This window comes from Gigantopelta aegis, chromosome 11 (genome assembly GCF_016097555.1).
Source record: "Gigantopelta aegis isolate Gae_Host chromosome 11, Gae_host_genome, whole genome shotgun sequence".
Taxonomy (NCBI): Eukaryota; Metazoa; Mollusca; class Gastropoda; order Neomphalida; family Peltospiridae; genus Gigantopelta; species Gigantopelta aegis.
In genome coordinates, this window is record NC_054709.1 from 12,874,768 (window position 1) to 12,897,083 (window position 22,316).

Here is a 22,316-nt window from a genome sequence, read left to right on the forward strand (position 1 = left end):
GCTGCTAATCGGAAATAGTAGCTCATTGCATGGCGGAAACGGGTTTTCTGTCTCATTATATTTGTGGTCTTTAATAATAGGTCCGACGTAACATAGCCGTAATTAAAATATGTTGAGTGCAGGGCCGAATCCTCTGGGGGCAGTTGCCCCCCTGACACTCACTTTTTTTCTTCTTTTTTTTTTTTACTCCAGAAAATAGCATACACATCTCAGGGTTTAATTTGTATAGTGTTTCATTTGTTTATAAAACATAGTGCCCCCCCCCCCCCCCCCGGATTTTGATCAGGGCACGGCCCTGGAGTGCATCAATAAAGATCTTAATGTAGTATTATGAAACTAATATTAATTTACTTTAATGACAATAGCCGAAACATTCCGTGTAGTGAGACCTTGTAAATAATAGACAGTTGACGATGTTGTGCTACGCGTTATCTGTCTACTTTTACTAACCGGAAGTGGCCTTATCACGTGACAAAATCAAACAACATGGCTGTCAATGCACAACAGAAATTTGATTGCGCTGTAAAAGTAATAAAAAGTCTTCCTAAAAATGGTAAGATTTTTTGTTTTATAATTAACAGAGGATCACAGTTACTAGTATACTATGTTATGAAAGATAAACTGCAATTATGTTTTATTGAATGAATCTACGTCTGAAAATTGTGAATACAAGACTGGCTGGTTCAAAGTTCACGATAAAATAGGTTTATTAATCTCGGAGATAAGATGAGCACCATGGTGTTTACATTTTAGATTTTCGCCTTAGTTTAGATATATACAAGCATTATTATTAACTGGGTAAATCATAAAAGTCAGCCGACTTTTCTCTAAAATTGCTGAAAGTATTAAGTTTAAACTTATAAATTTAAATATAAAATCAGGGATTCAGTGTATAATTGTATTTATACAGTGATACGTTCCAGCATGCATGTTAATACTATCACTAACTCTAACCGTAATCCTATACCTAAGCCTGAATGAACTGAATGCTGGAACGTTCGGAAATCTTGCTGCTGATTGGAAACGGCAAGTGTATGGCACAGATGGCCACAAGAACGAAACACTTGCAGGGATGCCACATATTAATCAGTAATACACACACTACAGAAAGAAACCCGATAGCACCCATATTCAGCTAAGCTTCGGCAAACTCCAGGCAGCAGAATTCTAAGTTCACCAACCTATATTGTGATGTTGCGTCACATGATCACCCACTCAGCCATTCCGTCTACTAGGCGGAATCGCCCAGTGGGCGATCACGTGATCTATGTCACGAAATAGGTCACCAAGCTTTGTAATTCTTGCGACGGAGTGTCACGAAGCTTAGTGGAATGTGGGTGCTGTCGGGTTTCTTTCTGTAGTGTGTGTATTAGTGATTAATATGTGGATTTTTAAAAATCAATTAACTCTAAAATGATCGATGTAAAAACTATTTAACGTCAAACATAGGATTGTTGTGATATTAGAGCGGAAATCTTTGCCAACTTTTTGGTTGTCGGGAATTGCCAAAAAAATACATAGCTTGGTCTCTGACTGTAATGAGAGCGTATTTATGTCCAAATGTCCATCTAGCTCTCTTACAGTCAGAGTACTTGGGCTACCCTAACCCTAACTAAAAATAATAAGGGAGGGGACCGGGCAGATATTATACAACTATATCTTGTATCTCTGACTGTTTTAATTTCTGTGAAAAACTTGGTGTGTTATTTTCAGGTTCCTTCCAGCCATCTCACGAGATGATGCTAAGTTTTTACTCGTACTACAAGCAAGCTGTTGAAGGTCCATGTAACATTCCTCAGCCTGGCTTCTGGGACGTAATCGGCAAAGCAAAATGGTTTGTTGAGCTACATACAATTACAGCATTTTGATTTACAGGCCTTTAGTTTAGATCTCACTAATTTTGGCACAACAGGGTTTTTTGTCTGTTCTGAGCACATATTTGTCTTTTGTAAATAGTAGCACAGTAACTTAATATTATTAAAAGTTGATGACGGTTGTAGAAATTCGGAAACACATTTCAAATTATTATTGTGGAATTAAAGCTCAATATTTCAGGGGGTTTTCTTAAGTGAAATGCTTTTAGGTCAGTATGTTTGTACTTAATTTGGGTAAGAAAGAAAGAAATGTTTTATTTAACGACGCAATCAACACATTTTATTTATGGTTATATATGGCGTCAGACATATGGTTACGGACCACACAGATTTTGAGAGGAAACCCGCTGTCGCCACTACATGGACTACTCTTTCCGATTAGCAGCAAGGGATCTTTTATTTGCGCTTCCCACAGGCAGGATAGCACAAACCATGGCCTTTGTTGATCCAGTTATGGATCACAGGTCTGTGCAAGTGGGCCTTGCGGAGCACTCACTCAGGGTTTGGAGTCGGTATCTGGATTAAAAATCCCATGTCTTGACTGGGATCCGAACCCAGTACCTACCAGCCTGTAGACTGATGGCCTAACCACGACGCCACCGAGGCCGGTTAATTTGGGTGGGATTATTTTGCTGAATACTAATTATTCTCATCTATAGACGGGTATATTGGCCAGTGACGTCAAAGTACTGTGGGCGGCCATGTTAAGAATCACGTGATCGGTCCACCATTAAGGGAGTGAAACTTACACAATAATAGCATTTGAAGGCATTGCATCTGGGTGCATTTTCAGTATTTATTACCTTCTTAGTACATTTTCTGAAAGCAAAACTAGTATGTCAGATAATTCAACCGAATTTAAAGATTATAGATTGATATCAAAGTTGGTGGAAGTGTGTTAATAATTAAAAAGTAAATAATAAAGCATGTATATACACGTGAATACAAAAGCATTAAAAATAAGAGAGCAATATTTGGAAGTGTGGACTGCGTCCCACGTCAACCCCATATGTGATCACATCTGGAATATCCCAGAGCTAATAATAACAGCTAAACGTTGACATCTAGATCTAAGGTCAGCCTTTCTTTTTTAAAATGGTAAACCACATTTCTACAAATGTACATAACTGGAATATTTTCTATATTTTAGGATGGATTCAGTAAAGTTTTACTTAATAACCATCAAACTTATTTACTTGTGCATGTTTAATTTATTCTCTGTGCTTTTGTATTTGCATGTATAGGTGCTTTATTATTTATGTTTTTAATCGTTCACAGATTTCCATCGACATTGATATGAATATACAATCTTTAAATGAGGTTGAATTATCCGAGAGACCGGTTTTGCTTTTACAATACGTTCCAAGAAAGTCATAAATACTGAAATTGCACCCAGATGCAATGCCGTCGCATGTTGTTGTTGCATGAATTTCACTCCCTTAATGACGGCCGCACAGTTACGCCATCTATCAACAACGTCATAAACTGCTGGGCGACAGTCGGAAAAACCCGTTTATAGATGTGTTAGTCTCCTATTCAAAAGTATATATGTGTATCAGTTAAAATTAAAGTTTGTTTTGTTTAACGACACCAACAGAGCACATTGATTTATTAATCATCAGCTAATGTATGTCAAACTGTTTAACATTTGGTAATTTTGACACATAGTCTCAGGGAGGAAACCCACTACATTTTTCCATTAGTAGCAAGGAATCTTTTATATGCACCATCCCACAGACAGGACAGCACATACCATGACCTTTGATATACCAGTCGTGGTGCACTGGCTGGAACAAAAAATAATGTGCATCAGATACTGGTAGTTATTGTGTGTTTTATCTGCTTTTTATTTTTTTATATATTTATTTCAGGAAAGCATGGCATGATCTGGGTGACATGTCGAAAGACAACGCCATGTTGAACTATGTGGAGGAGTTAAAACAGGTATTCCTCTCTAATTACGACTCTACTAAAAGTTCGAAGTTTGTTTTGTTTACCGACACCACTAGAGCACATTGATTTATTAATCATCGGCTATTGGCTGTCAAGCATTTGGTAATTCTGACATATAATCTTAGAGAGGAAACCCGCTACATTTTTTCATTAGTAGCAAGGGATCTTTTATATGCACCATCCCAAAGACAGGATAGCACATACCACAGCTTTTGATATACCAATCGTGGTGTACTGGCTGGAACGAGAAATAGCCCAATGGGCTATTCACCGACAGGAGTTCGACTTTGAAGTTTATTTATATAAAGTTTTATATTCTGCCAAATTCAGAGACTCCCTGGGTGGGGGTGGGGGGGATCATTTCCTTTTTTTTTTTTTTTGTATATTCTCCATGATTTTGTAGAACTCTTGTACTTATATATGTACTGTAAACCTTGTGAAGGTTTGTGTTTGTTTCTTGATTATTTTATGTTTTTTTTTTTTTTTTTTTTTTTTTTTTTTTTTTAAATATACAGTTGAATCCCCTTGGTTCGAACCCCGTCGGGCCTCGAGAAAGTGTTCGACCCATCTGCTAGTTCAACCTAATCATTCGGTCAATATCGTGTATGTTAAATTCAGGACTTCGTGTTTGGTTTGAGTGTGGCGGTATATTCGACCCTTTCGAGTTCAACCAAATGAGATTCTACTGTATATCTAAAAATAAAATCATTATTATTATGGGTTCTTTTTTTATTGTCAGTCCACTTCCAGTCCAACAGGAGGAGACTATAGATTTTATCTTTTATGGCCAGATCAAGTTTGACTTGATGGGAATTTATTCAAGACCCATTACTCTGTCATAAGCGGAATTTATGCATATGTAATAGAGTTATGGCCCTTGAACTTGGGACATTTGTGAGGCCTGGTAGGGGACACGTAATATTGCTTTATTAGTACTCTCTTAATTCTTGTTATTTTTTTATTTATTTTATCTTTCAGATTATTGAAACGATGCCACAGACGCAAATGGTAGCAGACTTTATGGGCACTCTAGGTGAGTTTTACGAGATGGTTGATGAGCGGATGCCATTTACAAGTGACAAAGCGAGTCCACTGAAGTCAAAAACATCCCCCGAAGATCATCTTACACAGATAGATGGTACAGGTCTGTATTGCATAGATGAGAATCATCCATATTTATCCAGAATTCCAGATTTTTGCGCTACCAGATTTTGTGAAAATTTGCTACATTTCACCCCAGAAGTCGGGGTGTTATACCAACCCAGCAATCCTGATTTTATATTTACCCAGTGATCCGGGTTTTATACCAACCGCCATTTCGGCGATTCCAACATGGCCGCGGTTATGTTATCCATATTATGTTATCTTCATCACCATTTGTCCTTTTTGATCTAAATGTGCGTACTTGTTTGAACAAAAGCAACGTATGCCGGTCGATGTGCCGTCACATAACCGGCTAATAATTCCTGCCAGACAAACAAGTGACAGCAGCGAATTTGGTGGCAAATTTCCACTACGGCAGCCACTGTTACGTCTGCATTATTTTAATATAATATTGATTAATACAAAGGACGAAATATACTTCTGATTTTTTTTTTTTATGTAATATTTAGCCATAGCCTACAGCCGAAGACTTGACATAAAATGAACAAAAAAGAATAGTAGAACACTTTGTTTTTCCTGGTACACATTTTTATTAAATGATTAATAATCAAACATACATCATAATTCGGTATTTGTTGCAAAATCCACATATTCTTTAAGGTGGACATATTATGACAGCTTTTTAATAACCAAAGTCAACAAAACACTTACAAAATTAAAAAAAACCCCAAAACAACCAAAAACTTTAAAATCATTTAAACTGATAATTGGGATTTTTTTTTTTAATTTTTCTCGGATGCTCGTCTTTCCGAGGGTGCATGTCTCTGTACGTCCCTATGAGTCGTGACTGTTTTGCATTATTATTTTATAACCTGCTAAACATTATGTCCTTTTAACGATTTTTTCCAAATAAGCCACTGTAATTTTCAACATTTTTTGGGATGGGTCATTCTCATCTATGGTATTGTCAGGGTTTAACAGGGCTTGATACAGAATTTTTCTATTTTGGGGTATCTGCCTTATTCGGAAGACCATTATCATGTATTACCTGTAATCATGTCTCCCCAGGAATATCCTGGAGTCAAGATATTAGTTATTAATCCTTCACTAAAACATACAAAATCATTTTCTTACACCTCTGTTGGTGGGATCTATTACAAGTATGTATGATTTCACACTGCCAAAACACACGTACATGTTTGTTGTTGATTTACACAAATAAATATCTTGTTGTAAATTTCATAGAACGACAAAAAGGTGTTTCCATATGGCACGGACTATAAACACATCAACTACTAAGGGCAATTCCAGAAGTGATCACGGGTGGGGGGGGGGGCTGGTTCCATAGGGCTATTTCTCGTTCCAGCCAGTGGTCCACAACTAGTGTAACAAAGGCGGGGCTTCTAGATTATGGTAGTCCCACTGCCATGGCCAGTGATATTCAATGATGGGCTAGTAAATAACTATTACTAGTTGTCAACTGCTGCATTTAAGTCTATTTTGGTAAATATGAATATCATGTCCTCCACCTTCAAATCTAATTAAAATTAGCTCCACTATTACATGTGGATCTAACAGCAGCCATTTGTAGCTCATGTCCACCAATCAAAACCTTACATGCAGAATCATGCCAGTGATTTGAAAATAATCCGAATTATTCTGTGAAGTGGCGACAGTGGGTTTCCTCTCTCAATATCTGTGTGGTCCTTAATCATATGTCTAACACCATATAACCGTAAATAAAATGTGTTGAGTGCGTCGTTAAATAAAACATTTCCTTCCTTCCGGTATTGTTTAAACATCTATCTTGAACTCTTCTCTACTTTGTTTATCAGATTTCTTTGTCGACACTAGTCTGAGTCACTCAGTGCTGATTGAAAAACATCTGCAGGAAAACGGAATGGTAAATGGCGATGTCATCCATGATGATGATGATGATAACGATGACGACACAGATTCCGACGAACAACATTTAGTCAAGGATGATGATGAACTGCAGCACACAGAAACTGGTACGGATATTAATACTAGTTAATATTAATATTTATTACATACCTATTCAATCTTACTATAGTTATAAAGACATTTTGAGACCGTGTGGTAAATTTATTTTGTATCGCACATATGTGCAATCAGGACCGGAACTTTTAAATGGGGCATTCTCTTTTTATTTTTACTGCAGTTAGCGCCTTTTGTTTACTGATGTCATATATGATTTTCAAATTATGTCACATCACAAGGCTGCCGCAGAGTATGATTCAAGTAAATCCATGAAAGGAGTTTTGATCATAGATTTATGACGTTAAATTAAAACCAGTTTTCGTAAAACATAAAAGAAGGTATGTAATAAGTACAGAACTTGACATATGTTGTTTTCGCTTCTTATTTATTGCATGAGTTTATTTTACAAAAGAACGCAGTCTCGTGGTATATATTCTTGTGCAAAATAAAGTTGTGCAATAAATAGGAATCATAAAACAACGTATGTCAAGTTCTGTATATTTATTACCCACATGGGCAGAGAGAAGTGGGGGAAGAAAAAACGTGGGTTTTTTTACCCTAGATACGTTTCAACATCATAACTGTTTCTTATACCTGATAATTTCAGTTAATTAAGTGTAAGAATAGTTTCCATTGTGACATTCATTTCAACAACTAACTTGCATCATCAGCAATACATACATCACAGCTATGACGCAACGTTGTGTCCTGTTCTCAACTTACAAACTTGTTTTCATTAACAGTATCATTTGAAAATCTTCCATAAAATGATAAAGATTGATAATGGGTAATAAATAGAATATTCGACTTGTTACTAGACAATACTGCGATCGAGTTACAAATGCTGATGGGTATGTCTTGTTTGATGAAAGCCACAAAAAGTTACACAAACAAAACAGATGGTATTGCCAAGTAGCTCGTTGAGTATTCTCTAAATCTTAAAATTTAGCAAAATCTAAAACGGTGATATTATAGCAACATAAAACATATAATTAAAAAATATATATAATTAAGAAAAGTGAGAAAAAACCCAACTGATAGTTCTACAGCAAAATAATTGATGCAGAAAATTGGAAACACTGGAGCAATCTGCACAGCATTGCCAGTTGCCAGAGTTGATGGCTACAGTATTCTCATTCCAACCAGTGCACCTGGTATGTAAAATGGCTGTGGTATGTACCATCCTGTCTATCAAAAATCCCTTGCTACTAATGGAAAAGTGTAGCAGGTTTCCTCTCTAAGATTCTATGTTAAAATTGTAAAAATTTTGACAGCCAATACAGGGAACATTTTGTTTAGTATCATATTGCGATTCACTACGCAAGTTTTAGAGATCGCTACACAATTTTAAAACCTTAAACGGTAATTGCTAATCAATTTTCAGTTGAATATAGTTAATCAAAATTTTGAAAACTAAATGTAAACAAAATTAAAACAGTCTTTGTGTGTTTTGCTAAGGTTCAAACAAAGATGGCCAGTCTCAGACGAAGAAGGAGAAAGATTTATCGGCGAGTGAGAGTGAGACGGAGAGTGAGGATTTCTGTGATACATCAGACGAGCCTATACAGGTAATCACCGGGGATACGGGTAATCACTGGGATACAGGTAATCACCGGGATACAGGTAATCACTGGGGATACAGGTAATCACTGGGGATACATACAGGTAATCACTGGGGATACATACAGGTAATCACTGGGGATACATACAGGTAATCACTGGGGATACATACAGGTAATCACTGGGGATACATACAGGTAATCAACGGGGACACAGGTAATCACTGGGGATACAGGTAATCAACGGGGACACAGGTAATCACTGGGGATACAGGTAATCAACGGGGACACAGGTAATCACTGGGGATACAGGTAATCAACGGGGACACAGGTATTCACTGGGGATACAGGTAATCACTGGGGATACAGGTAATCACTGGGGACACAGGTAATCACCGGGGACACAGGTAATCAACGGGGACACCGGTAATCACCGGGATACAGGTAATCACCGGGGACACGGGTAATCACCGGGGAGACGGGTAATCACCGGGATACAGGTAATCACAGATGTTGAGATCTCAAGACAACAATCATGATGCAGCCTTTCTGCCAGAAAATAATTTGAGGGTACGTAATAAAAACAGAACAGTCCATAAGTGCCCATAGTAAGTGGTTATGTAGGTTTGAAACCTTTTGAAATTCAACGCTGCATTCCATGTACTTTGACAAATGTTAAACAGCCTATCTCTTACTATAATCTTTCTAAAAATGTATCACTTAATATCCAAGGTTTTATGTTGTGTAATTTTACTGTACATCTGCAATTATTAAAAAATATTACATTAATTATTTTGAAAAAAAAGTCTTTTATTTAACGACGCACTCAACACATTTTATTTACGGTTATATGGCGTCAGACATGTGGTTAAGGACCACACAGATTTTTTTAGAGGAAACCCGCTGTCGCCATATAGGCTACTCTTTTACGACAGGCAGCAAGGGATCTTTTATTTGCGCTTCCCACAGGCAGGAGAGCACAAACCATGGCCTTTGTTGAACCAGTTATGGATCACTGGTCGGTGCAAGTGGTTTACACCTACCCATTGAGCCTAGTGGAGCACTCACTCAGGGTTTGGAGTCGGTATCTGGATTAAAAATTCCATGCCTCGACTGGGATCCGAACCCAGTACCTACCAGCCTGTAGACCGATGGCCTGCCACGACGCCACCGAGGCCGGTTATATTTAGAAAAGATTCACATTTTACAAAAATTGATGGTTGCTCAACAGACTTTGTAGCTAATAAAGTTCGCCTCATCCCATACTTGTTCTCTCTGACTAGCTACGTCTGTTGTCCAACTCTCTTTGGTTAACTTTTACTGAGGTGCAATTTTGTGTATAGCTTTATCATATACTGTTACAGATCAGGTTTGTCTTGCATGGCAATTTATCAATTCTTGACAGAGTTATGGCCCTTGAACTTGGAAAACAAAACAATTCTGGACTTTTGTTCACGCAATGCCTCAAGATATTGAGTTGGAAATTTCATATACTGTTACAGATCAAGTTTGACTTTTGTTGCAATTTACCCATGTATGATGGAGTTATGAACCCATAGCCGATGTATTTTTTGTGCTGGGGTGTCTTTAAGCGTCTATTCTATTATTATTATTAAAGTTATGGCCCTTGAACAAAAATTGTTACAGATCAAGTTTGACTTTTTTTTATGGTGATTTACCCAATTTTTACAGAGTTATGGCCCTTGAAGTTAGGATATATGGAAATTTGTTGGGGACATGTATTGCTTTAGCAGTACCGTACTCCCAGAATGCTTGTCTTTTATTTCAGATTTTTTATGCCTGTGGGTTTTTTTTACTAACTTTCTTCAAATCTTTATTGCCTGACCTTGTTCTTGCCTTGAAGTCTTTAATGCCTGTGTGTTTAGTCACGGGTCACAGTGGAACAAATTTTTAGATATGAAAATTATTAAAATGTGTCTAAGTTAATGACTCCTTTATTAGCCAAAGACTAAATGTTGTAGCCACATCGTGTAAAAAATAGCTATTGGCTATGTACGGGCATGGATTCAGTCAGAAATTTATTCTAGGGTACGACCTTGTTGGGCTCTGGGTGAGCAAAACATTTCGCCAAATTATCTAAATAAAATTTGCCAATTGTTCCTAAAATTCACAATTAGCAAATTTGGCGAGCAGCAGGGCTACGTTAAACAACTTTTTCAACTGTATGTCGAAAAAAAAATTGGGTACTCATCAGTACCCTCAAAATATTTTAGAGTACAAATTTTAATCCATTTTACCCTCTGGAAAAATCCCTGACAGGGTGAGCCCTGTTTAGTGTTTGATATCATAAAACTAACCAGCAGTTTATCCTGACGTTCTTCGTTCTCTTTTTTTTCACTCATACCAGCTACCGAAGAAACCGCAGGTCTTGTCCGACAACGTGGAATCGTCAACCCCGATAGGCAACAAGACGACGAACCGCGTACGATTCAGCGACACGCAGACAGTCCACCTGGCTCCGGGAGAATTCTCACCCATAAACAAATCATCCGACAGACTAGAGAACATCCACGGACTGGGAACCGGTGTAGAATTCTCATCCATAGACAGAATGCAGAAAGTCCAGGGACTGGAAGTTCTGACTGGTCGAAGGGCGGAGCTGAACAGCCGGGTTCTGTCGGACAGTCTGTTTGTGAATACGTCGCTGCACGAACACGCCAACACATCTCTTGCCAGTCAGATGGACATTTCTGCGGACTCCATGGATCTGAGCAGCAGGTCATATTGCGAAACAAGCACATTGCAAGGTGGGTCCATGATGGCAAAAGGGGTGGTGGTGAGCAAGGTGGGTCCATGATGGCAAAAGGGGTGGTGGTGAGCAAGGTGGGTCCATGATGGCAAAAGGGGTGGTGGTGAGCAAGGTGGGTCCATGATGGCAAAAGGGGTGGTGGTGAGCAAGGTGGGTCCATGATGGCAAAAGGGGTGGTGGTGAGCAAGGTGGGTCCATGATAGCAAAAGGGGTGGTGGTGGGCAATGTGGGTCCATGATGGCAAGGTGGGTCTATGATGGCAAAAGGTGGGTGAGCAAGGTGGTTCTAGGGCCTCCACGAGTCCAACATATTGGACTCGAGTACTCGAGGGTCAAACTCGACTCGGACCGGAGTACCCGACACTTACACTAGATGGTAATGAGACTTAAGGAATAAAGTAAAATAGAATCATAAATGAAAAGGATGATAATGGATAATAAAAAGAATACCCCCCTTGTGTCTTGTAATATCATAATTTATCATGTATGCATATATTAAAGGCATATTGTAACAGACCACTGACCTATTTAATGGTCCAACAAAGTATTACCTGAACAAAAGTATGGTCCATAATTTAAAAACTAAAATTGCCAAGAGGGTTGACATGGATTTCACTCCATCATGGTTCAGTTACGGAGATACAATAGCTAGATTTGGTTTCCAGCAATTAATGTAATTTTTATTTATTATCAATTTTTAGAGAAATAAGGTCCTTAAGTCCGTGACAGTATGCCTTTAATTGATAATGTGAGTAATGAGTTGGGTTTATACAGCACAATAGAACAGCATTTACATTATCAGCTGGTGTTACAAGTTTCTTTTGTTTAACAACAACACTAGATTACATTGATTCATTAATCATCGGCTATTGGAAGGAAGGAATGTTTTATTTAACCACACACTCAACACATTTTATTTACGGTTATATGACGTCGGACATATGTTTTAGGACCACATAGATATTAAGGACGGAAACCCGCTGTCGCCACCTCATGGGCTACTCTTTTCGATTAGCAGCAAGGGATGTTTTATATGCACCATCCCATAGACAGGATAGCACATACCACTGCCTTTGATATACCAGTCGTGGTGCACTGGCTGGAGCAAGAAATAACCCAATGGGTCCACTGACGGGGATCGATCTCAAACCGACCGCGCATTGAGCAAGCGCTGTACCACTGGGCTACATCCCGCCCGCGGCTACTGGATGTCAAACATTTTGTAATTCTGACTTTACTATTATTACTATTATTATTATCGTTATTATTACTATTATTATGATATTTTTAATATTGAAAAATATTCTTTTCATTATTGGTTTTAAAGGTGGTCGGCGTGGTTTGTTTTCGACCGCGGATGACGTAGGTCAGTGGTGGGGTGCTGACCACGACACAGGGGTGAACAAACAGATCGGTGTGGCATTGTCACGACTACAGCAGGACGTGAAATCCGTCGTGTCCAGACTCAGCTCGTTAGAATCGGCAGCGAAGAAGAAAAAACACACAGTATGTAGACCATTATGTGAAGTGTGGTAAAGTGCTCACTTGTTGCACGGTCATTCTAGAATCGATCCCCGTCAGTGGACCCATTGGGTTATTTCTCATTCTAGCCAATGCACTATGACTGGTGTATATCAAAGGCTGTGGTATGTGCTATCCTGTCTTTGAGATTAATTGTTCATCGGCTATTGGATGTCAGTTGGCAGCAGAGAAAAAACAGACAGTATGTAGATCAGTGATTACCTGTATCCCAGTGGTAAAGGGCTCACCTAATGCACGGTTATTATAGAATCGATCCCCGTCTGTGGACCCATTGGGCTATTTCTCGTTCTAACCAGTATTTAAATCTATTTTACTGTATACTTTGCATTCCCAATAATATTCCCAGGGGGTGGGGACGTAGCCTAGTGGTAAATGCACTCTCTTGATGTACATTTGTTCTAGAATCAATCCATGTTGGTGATACCTATTGAGTTAATTCTCACTCTAGCCAATGCACCAAGACTAAAGTCTGAACCAAAACTATGAAAAATTGCTCCCCTGCCTTTATTTTTCGTTAGATTTTACCCACATTTTGTCCAGACAGGAATCTTGAAAAAACCATTATAATGACACAGATTCCACATACTAGATGATAACCATGTCACCTATATTGACTTCGCTGAGATCGCATAGGGCAAAAAGCATGTAATTTTATGCCGGCTGCCATTTTGACTTTTTATGGAATATTCTTCAAGAGGGGTGAAAGCATATGACTTAATCTAACAACGTCATAACATGTTATGATATAAAAGCAAACATGATGATGTCATATTAATTTTATTATTTTTATTTTTATTTAATGATACCACTAGAGATCATTAATTTTATATTAATTATGTCACATACTTTGGAGGCTTTCACCTCTCTTGAAGAGTATTCCATAAAAAAAAAACCTAAATGGCAGACGGCAGAAAACTGCATGTATTTTGCCCTATGCTATCTCAGTGAAGTCGATACTGGCGACATCGTTACAGTCTCATATGTGGAATCTGTGTCACTGTAATGGTTTTTAGTCAACTTGTGTCTGGGGGAAATGTAACGCTAATTAAAGGTAGGAGAGTAATTTATTGTAGTTGTTAATAATTTGGTTTGGACTTTAGTATATATCAAAGGCTGTGCTATGTGCTATCCTGTCTGTGGGATTAATTAATCATCGGCTATTGGATGTCAGTGGGCAGCGAACAAAAATTAGACTGTATGTAGATCATTATGTGAAGTGTGGGACATAGTCCAGTGGTAAAGCGCTCGCCTGATGCGCTCATTATAGGATCGATCCCCATCGGTGGACCCATTGGGTCATTTCTCATTCTAGCCAATGTACCACTACAGACATATCAAAGGCTGTGGTATGTGCTACCCTGTCTGTGGGATTAATTATTCATCAGCTGTTGGATGTCATTTGGCAGCGTAGAAAAAACAGACAGTATGTAGACCATTATGTGAAGGGCAGGATGTAGCCTAGTGGTAAGGGGACTCGCCTGATGTGTGGTTGTTCTAGAATCAATCCCCGTTGGTGGATCCATTGTGTTATTTCTTGCTCTAGCCAGTGCACCATGACTGGTATATCAAAGGTCGTGGTATGTGCTATCCTGTTTGTGGGAAGCTACTGATGGAAAAAAAATGTAGCAGGGATTCCTCTGTAAGACTGCATCCGACGCCATATAACCATAAATAAAATGTGCGTCGTTAAATAAAACATCTTCTGTAAGACTACATGTGTCAAAATTACCAAATATTTGACATCCAATAGATGATGAATAAATTAATGTGCTCTAGTGGTGTCGTTGAACAAAACAAACTTTAACTGTATGTCATTCTGTATTTGTTTTTTCAGCAGAAGCCTTCGTGGTGGCCATTTGAGGGGTTATCTACAAGAACGGTTTTCTTCATCATTGCCTGGCCTTTCATTGCTCAATTTTTAATCAGCTTGGTCTTCAGAAAGAAAAGGTTTGTAGTATATCAAACATTCTGATATTGTGAATAACCAGGGCAAGCTCTGGGTGAGCAGAAAAATTCGCCAAATCATCTATTTTAACTTAAAAATTGCAAAAACCCAGTTATTTTCTAATAAAATAAAAATTATTACATAAAATTTATTCGCCAAATTAAAATAATATTTGCCTATTGTTTTTAAAATTCGCAAAGTGCCAGAGCTAGCCCTGAATAACCCTTGACTGGTGGTATGTACTGTCCTGTAACCAAAGAAGATGCATATAAATTTATTGTCAAAATGTAGATTTAAGATCATGTACCATCTGTGGATATGGTCTTCTTTTGGAAGGAAATGATTTATTTAACGACACACTCAACACATTTTATTGACGGTTATATGGTGTCAGACATATGGTGAAGGACCACACAGATATTGAGAGAGGATACCTGCTGTCGCCACTTCATGGGCTACTCTTTTCGATTAGCAGTAAGAGATCTTTTATATGCAACATCCCATAGACAGGATAGTACATACCACGGCCTTTGTTACACCAGTTGTGGAGCATTGGCTGGAATGAAAAGTAGCCCAATGGGTCCACCGATGGGGATCGATCCTAGACCGACCGCGCATCGAGCAAACGCTTTACCATTAGGCTACGTCTCGCCCAGTCTTGGCTGTATCTAGTTGATACATTTTGAAATAACTCATTATAAGATAAGTGGTATCTAATAGCTACCCATGTGGTATTTCCCATCTATTTGCCAACTCAGCTATATATTTGCCAGTTCAGTTTTAAATTTGCATGTTGTGATTTTGTGAATAGCAGCTTAACACTCTGCAGAAGAGAGAAATGTGGTCATTTCCTCACCTTGACTTTAACACTTGTACATCCAGCTTTATAATAAGAAAATGTCATCACTGAATCAAGTTTCCAACCTGAAATTTGTCGTTTTGAATCTTTATTTTTCAACCTTAAATTGTAAAAAATAAAACCATTAATGTAACACAATCTTGACGTGTTTAATATTTTAGGGGACATCTTAATGAGTCTTAATTACCCTGTGTTTCTGCCAGAAAGAAAATTTTGGGTATGGCGCTATGGAATTGAATGCAACCACAGTCATCAACAGGCATGACAATCTGAAAGCCATTTAGGTCGTTTCCTTTGGCCATGTACTGTCCGCTTTGTGCACAGCTCACAAAGCTTTAAGCTGATTTCATCAAGTGTCATTGTCATGCCTGCATCAAAGGGTATGGAGGGCCTCTCCAAGAGAGAAAATGGGTTAAGTTTAGGGTTAGGGTTAAGAAAATCATACAGTAATGATAAGAGCAAAACAGTTTGTGTATGGCGCCATACCCATTTTACTATCTGGCAGAAACCCTGTTACCCAAATAAAATTTACAGAAGAATTTTTTTTTTTAAACCTCTACGATCATCGTTGATGGCGCTTTCACCATGTTTATTTTCACTTTCACCAGGAGTAATCTCAACCATCATCTTCTTCAAAGTCTGTATCATCAGTTATTTTCAACAATGATATCCTTTCAAAATCTTCAACTTGTTTTAAAAGAAATATTTTTAAATATCAAGAAATCAAACCCATGTTTAATACTTCAATTTTGAGGGACAAAATTACAAAAGACAAAAAAATGAATTATTTCTGGTTAAGACATGACTTCCTGTTGTGAAAAAACTTTGTTAGAACTTTGTGGAGAAATGTCTTCTACGGTGGTGGTAAAATGTGTAACAAAATAAATCATAAATTGAAACGTTTGCATTATTTTATACCATGTGCACGTTACGTCAGCAATAATGTTTACACAGATTTAGACCGTTTTGCAATAACAAATTAAACACAAACACCAGTCAAAAAAAAAAAATTCTGTTATTCTAGCATTCACAGAAACATGATAGATAACTCATGAATTTTGGCAACTGTGTTTAGGAAGACCTGTCGCATCTTGACTACAATCGAGAATGATTTTTTACATTAGTTTTGCGTGTATTGACTAAAGTCGAGAATTTTATGGAAAGAGTTAAAATGAGCTTTGTTTATTACTTTTTTCTTTTTTTTTCGTTTTTCCAGAATTCCACACAGATAATGAATTTGCAATAACTGACTGTTAACAGAAGACAGAAGACCATTTCAACAGTGTAGAGATTTCACTTGGCCAGTTATTGTATTACTAAATTATAAATTGTTCGTTCCTGTGTCAGTACAAAAGATGGTTACCACATCAGTGGTTGTACGTGTATACCAGTGCAGGGTCGATCTTAAGAATGTGTCGCCTACGTCAGTATTTCTAAAACATTGCCATAGATGAAACGGCCCACCAATGGCAATCTTGAGCCTGCTTATGGCAGGTTGTTTTTTTCAAAGTGACTTTTGCAGCAAATCAACATGACTGAAAGGTTGTTTTGATGTATATAGACCTATTTTAAAAGCGCAAATGTCACTCACTAGCAGATAATATACTCCACATACTTCAAGTATATATAATTTACCATTGTTGAGGAGCTTTACAGACGGCAGTTGCAGACAGCAATTGCAGTCGGTGCCGTCATTAAGTTTGAGTGTTTTTTGGCACCATGTGCAAAGGGCTTTGTGCGTCATCGCTTGAAATACAGACTGTAAATCTAGAAAGTTTTGCGAGAAACTAGTAATGCGAAAACTGCGAGTGGCTACTAAGTACAGTACTTTCTCTACGTAATAGTGTGGTTGTTTTATATAAAGAAATAAAAGGCAAAAACCAGGGATTCTAGAATTGTTATAAAAATCCACCGAGCCATGGGATTGGTGATTTGAAAAATGTACGAGCCATGATTAAAAATTCACTAGCCCTACTTTAAAAAAAATACAATTTTACTAACCGGAATAATCCGATGTCACCTAAAGAAAGAGATGGAGCTTAACAAAACATAGATTTGAGACGGGGACGGGGGGGGGGGGGGGGGTTGCAGGATATTCATATTTACAAAATAAACTTTAATGCAGAATTTGACAACCTTTTTTTTCACTAGCAATCCGGCAAGGCGATAGTAGTTATTTACTAGCCCAGCATTGAATATCACTAGTCATGAGAGTGGGGCTAACGTAATCTAGAAGCCCTGGGTAAAGATATCTGTACTATCAAAAACATTGCTGTAATTCATTATCGACAATAAATGTATAGTTAATAACTGTCAATCTACCAATCACCAACTTTAAAATGTTATTCATGTCAATGAATTAATAAATTCACAGAGCGAAAACAGTGATATGTGATCATTTAAGACTGAACATTAACTTCTCAATTAATTACAACGGCACATGGTATGAGCTGTCACATGGTATAAGCTTTTAGTTTGAGACTAAAACAACGTGCCTGTGTTTTTTTGTACTATACATCGCCAGTAGAGGTTGCAGTACTTGATACACACAATTTTAGCTATTGTTCACCACTCGCAATACTTTCATGATGCAATACGTAGTATATTTACAGTAATTTATATTTATGGTCAACTTGCATTTTATCCTTGGACATCTCAAGTATTAAAGCAGTTTCTGTAATATGTAATATAGTCCAATTATAAATATTCCTTTCCTTCATACCTAATGAACAAACAATTACAAACGTACTTGTCCATCATCGTCTTTCAAAGAAAGATATTTTATTTTTATCATTTGTATCATTATCACTATGTCATATAAAATCGGGGGGATGGGGGTGTATGGAGGGTGTCATTGGCAATAAGAGTTTTAAATATATTTTTCGTTGCCGATATATACCGGTACAATCAAACTTTCATATCTCCACCTTTGATCCCTCGAAAATTTCGATCTGTCGACCTGAAGCGATAGTCCCGGCCGAATTGCTTTACAAACTAGTAATGATGGCCTTCGAAAACTCAAACTTCGAACACTCGATAAACTTGATCTCTCGACCTAATTCTTTGGTCCCACGATAAAGATTTAATAGATTATGCACCTCGAAAACTCGACGCGTGTAAAATAGAAAAAAATATTACTCTCCATTTTAAAACCAAGAAATGGACTACTTTATGACTGGTTTGTGTTACACAGTACTATAAAACCATGACAACAGACTTGTATAATGTATTAAGGCAACTGACAATAACCAGTGATGGCAATAACACATGAATTTATTAAAACCATAGTAGGCGTGGCGTAACTGTTGTGGTTGTATTTTGCATTAGTACCGGTAAATGAAGTTATCGTATAGTGAGATAAGATTGTGAGTTTATTAAAAGTGTAGTTGTGTTTGTATTTTGAATTAGTAAATGAAGTTATAATATTATGGTAAGACAAGATTGTGAGTTTATTAAAATTGTGGGTGTGTTTGTATTTGGCATAATTTAGTAAATATAGTGAGGTGAGATTGTGATTTTTAGTGATTACCTTAGTATGCACTGGATACTCTGTTAAGAATAATAATGATATATACACACACACACACACACACACACACACACACATATATACTCGCAGAAAAAAGTTCCTGTGCCTCAAAGAAAATGATCTCAATACAACTGCAAAGTTTGTAAATGGTTGAAATTTAACAAAGACGTAACTGTGTAAATCATCTCATAATATTTACGAATAACCAGTACACAATTTCTTGAATACAATTGTATTTTGTCTTCACTACCGTCAAAAAATATACTTTGTGCAATATATTAACAAGAACTTTTTCCTGTGAGTATATTTAAGTCGTGTGTTTTGCATTTACTGTGATCTAAGGGACTGTTCCAGAATTGATCATTTGGGGTAGGGGTGGGGGAGCAATTGTTTTTGGTATACCCACCAACTAAATTTTTTTAAAATACAGTGAAACCCTCTAAACTGGACCCTCTGTAAACTGGACCTCTGTAAACTGGACCCTCTGTAAACCAGACTTCTATCAAAACCAGATGTTTTTTCATGGTCCTTATTTAAATATCACCACATAACCTCTCTAAACTGGACACCTCTTAGCAGGCCATCGGTTTACAGGCTGGTAGGTACTGGGTTCAGATCCCAGTCGAGGCATGGGATTTTTAATCCAGAGACCGACTCCAAACCCTGAGTGAGTGCTCCGCAAGGCTCAATGGGTAGGTGTAAACCACTTGCACCGACCAGTGATCCATAACTGGTTCAGCAAAGGCCATGGTTTGTGCTATTCTGCCTGTGGAAAGCACAAATAAAAGATCCCTTGCTGCTAATCGGAAGAGTAGCCCATGTAGTGGCAACAGCGGGTTTCCTCTCAAAATCTGTGTGGTCCTTAACCATATGTCTGACGCCATATAACCGTAAATAAAATGTGTTGAGTGCGTCGTTAAATAAAACATTTCTTTCTTTCTTTCTTTCTTTGGATACCTCTTAAAACCAGACTTTTTACTTGCTCCAATGGGTTGTTTGGTTTAGAGGAGTTTCACGGTATAGGCCTATTTAAACCAAGAGAAACAAAACAATTGTGTCATACCTGCCAGGCATAAAATGGTTACTGTGCCTTATACCTCCCCCATGACAGTCTTTCTGCCAGAAAGAAATTTTTGGGAATGGCGCTATAGGACTTGAATGCATCCACAGTCAGCAGGGGGTATGGGGGGCCTATGGGTATAAATTTAGGGTTAGGATTGAGAAAATCATACAGTAATGGTAATAGTCATTAATTTTGTCAAAAGGTTCACTTAAAAAAATAAAATCTGCAAAACATTTGGGTATAGCACCGTACCCGTTTTATCCCCTGGCAGAAACCCTGCTGATGATGTGATAATTTTGGAATGGCCCCGAGTAGGTTTTAGTTTTTGTTTTGTTTTTGATCTCATAACCCTACAGTACATGAATCAACGACAGAGTCAACCAACAGCCCATCGGTGGTTTTTCAGTCAGTACGAGGGCGAGATGATGGAGTACCTCCGACTTTTCAAAACCCGTAAAACATTTTTTAGATTCTTTGTTTAACAAGATAGTCGTGTCTGTGCCGATGACTTGTTGATTCTGGTGTTGATTTGTGTACGTCTAGTGCAATATATGCTCATTACGTAAGATATTTTCGTTGTTTGCAGTACGAGGCTAGTTTTTTTGTATATTATCTGTAGTGATTTCCCTAGACATTTGGCAAGGCATCGTAGACCAAACACTTTTGGGGCATTTTCGCCATTTTCGGGGCACTTGTTTTTCATTAAAAATACACAAAACTTAATTGAAATAAACATTAATGTAATTTATGTGCTTGCTTTAATAAATGAATGGCAAAAGATATAAAAGGCATATTTTATTAATTAATAATACCTTTTTTGGTGTTTTATAAAGGCAATTTTAGAATTAATTAGTGAAAAAGACTTGTTTAATCTCAGTGCAGCATGGTGCTGGTTAAGGCAAGATGGTGCTAGACTATTGAGGCATGGTGCTGCACCATGCTAAAACAAGCTAGGGAAAACACTAATCTGTTGTTTTAATATTTATTTTTTTAATTGTTCTGGGCCATTTTTGTATAAATTAGGTGACCATTCCTTCATTCATTCATTGCTTCATTTCATTTGTTACATTCCTTCATTTTATCATCCATTTATCCATCCATCCATCCATCCATCCATCCATCCATCCATTCATGTTAGGATTCGAATATGTGATTATGTAATTAAGCTATACTGATATGTTTGGCCTTTCTACATTTTTGACTGAATGTTTTTGTTTTTTTTAATGTTTTTTTATGGTTATGTTGTTGTTTTTTCTCCAAAATAAAGAGATTTGTTATTAAAGAATAAAAGTTGAAAGTTACGTTAACAGGTGCAGATTTAGGTGGGGCCAAAATGTCTCTCTCACCCAATTTTGTTTTCCAGATAATTAATATTGTGTTTTATATACGGTGAGAAGTCTTGCTTATCACGGTCACCAAATTAAATTACTGGCCCAATGTTTTGTTTTTTTTGCAGAGATGCATCAGGGAGCTTTTTTTTTTGGCAGGGGGTGGTGGTTGTGTTCCGAGAATTTGTGTGAATGTTAAAATGTTACTAATTTTGTTTGCTGTATGTTGGATCAGTCGTTAATGCTTTGAAAATGATGTTGATATTTGTGTTGCAATGATTTTAAAATGTAAATACAGTCTGTAAATGTGTATGATGTGTAAATAAACAAAGATGTGATATATGTAACTAATTAAAACAATGTTTATTAATTTTCATGTACTTTTTGTTTTATTTCATATTTATGGGTCATTTACAACTAATTATGAATATGAGGTGTCACATGTGATTATTTCAGAGAGAGAGAGCGAGAGAGAGAGACGGGAGGGAATGAGAGGGAATGAGAGTGAAGTAGAAAGTGAATGAATGCGAGAGAAAATGAGAGAGAGGGAGAGTGAATGAGATAGTGAATGAGAGATAGTGAGTGAGAAAGAAAGAAAGAAATATTTTATTTAACGACGCCCTCAACACATTTTATTTACGGTTATATGGTGTCAGACATATGGTTAAGGACCACAGATATTGAGAGAGGAAACCCGCTGTGACGGAACATGCTCTTAATTCTTTTCGCCTGTGGCGATATTAATTGTTTTAGAGGGCCGTGTGCAGCCCCAATATGCACTTAAGCTCAG

At 37.5% G+C, this 22,316-nt stretch overlaps 1 protein-coding gene across 2 annotated transcripts; it reads left to right on the forward strand.

Moving 5' to 3' along the window:
* Positions 1-485: 485 nt before the first annotated feature.
* On the forward strand, positions 486-19,807 carry LOC121385630 (acyl-CoA-binding domain-containing protein 5A-like). 2 transcript variants are annotated; one of them, XM_041516383.1, is made up of 10 exons: positions 486-553; positions 1,714-1,834; positions 3,746-3,818; positions 4,806-4,971; positions 6,767-6,943; positions 8,391-8,500; positions 10,860-11,259; positions 12,588-12,766; positions 14,637-14,749; positions 16,823-19,807. In XM_041516383.1, the coding sequence occupies exons 1-10, from the start codon at positions 487-489 to the stop codon at positions 16,836-16,838; spliced, it is 1,422 nt and encodes a 473-aa protein (XP_041372317.1). In that variant the 5' UTR covers position 486; the 3' UTR covers positions 16,839-19,807. The 2 variants fall into 2 exon arrangements, with proteins under 2 accessions (XP_041372317.1, XP_041372318.1); XM_041516384.1 differs by having other exon boundaries at positions 14,640-14,749.
* Positions 19,808-22,316: the final 2,509 nt, after the last annotated feature.

What these genes read in the sequence shown, in the direction of transcription:
- LOC121385630 (XM_041516383.1), top strand. Translation starts at nt 487, where the DNA reads ATGGCTGTCAATGCACAACAGAAATTTGATTGCGCTGTAAAAGTAATA. An exon ending in TACACAGATAGATGGTACAG is followed by an intron (nt 4,972 to 6,766) that starts GTCTGTATTGCA and finishes TTTGTTTATCAG; the next exon opens with ATTTCTTTGTCGACACTAGT. An exon ending in CGAAACAAGCACATTGCAAG is followed by an intron (nt 11,260 to 12,587) that starts GTGGGTCCATGA and finishes TTGGTTTTAAAG; the next exon opens with GTGGTCGGCGTGGTTTGTTT.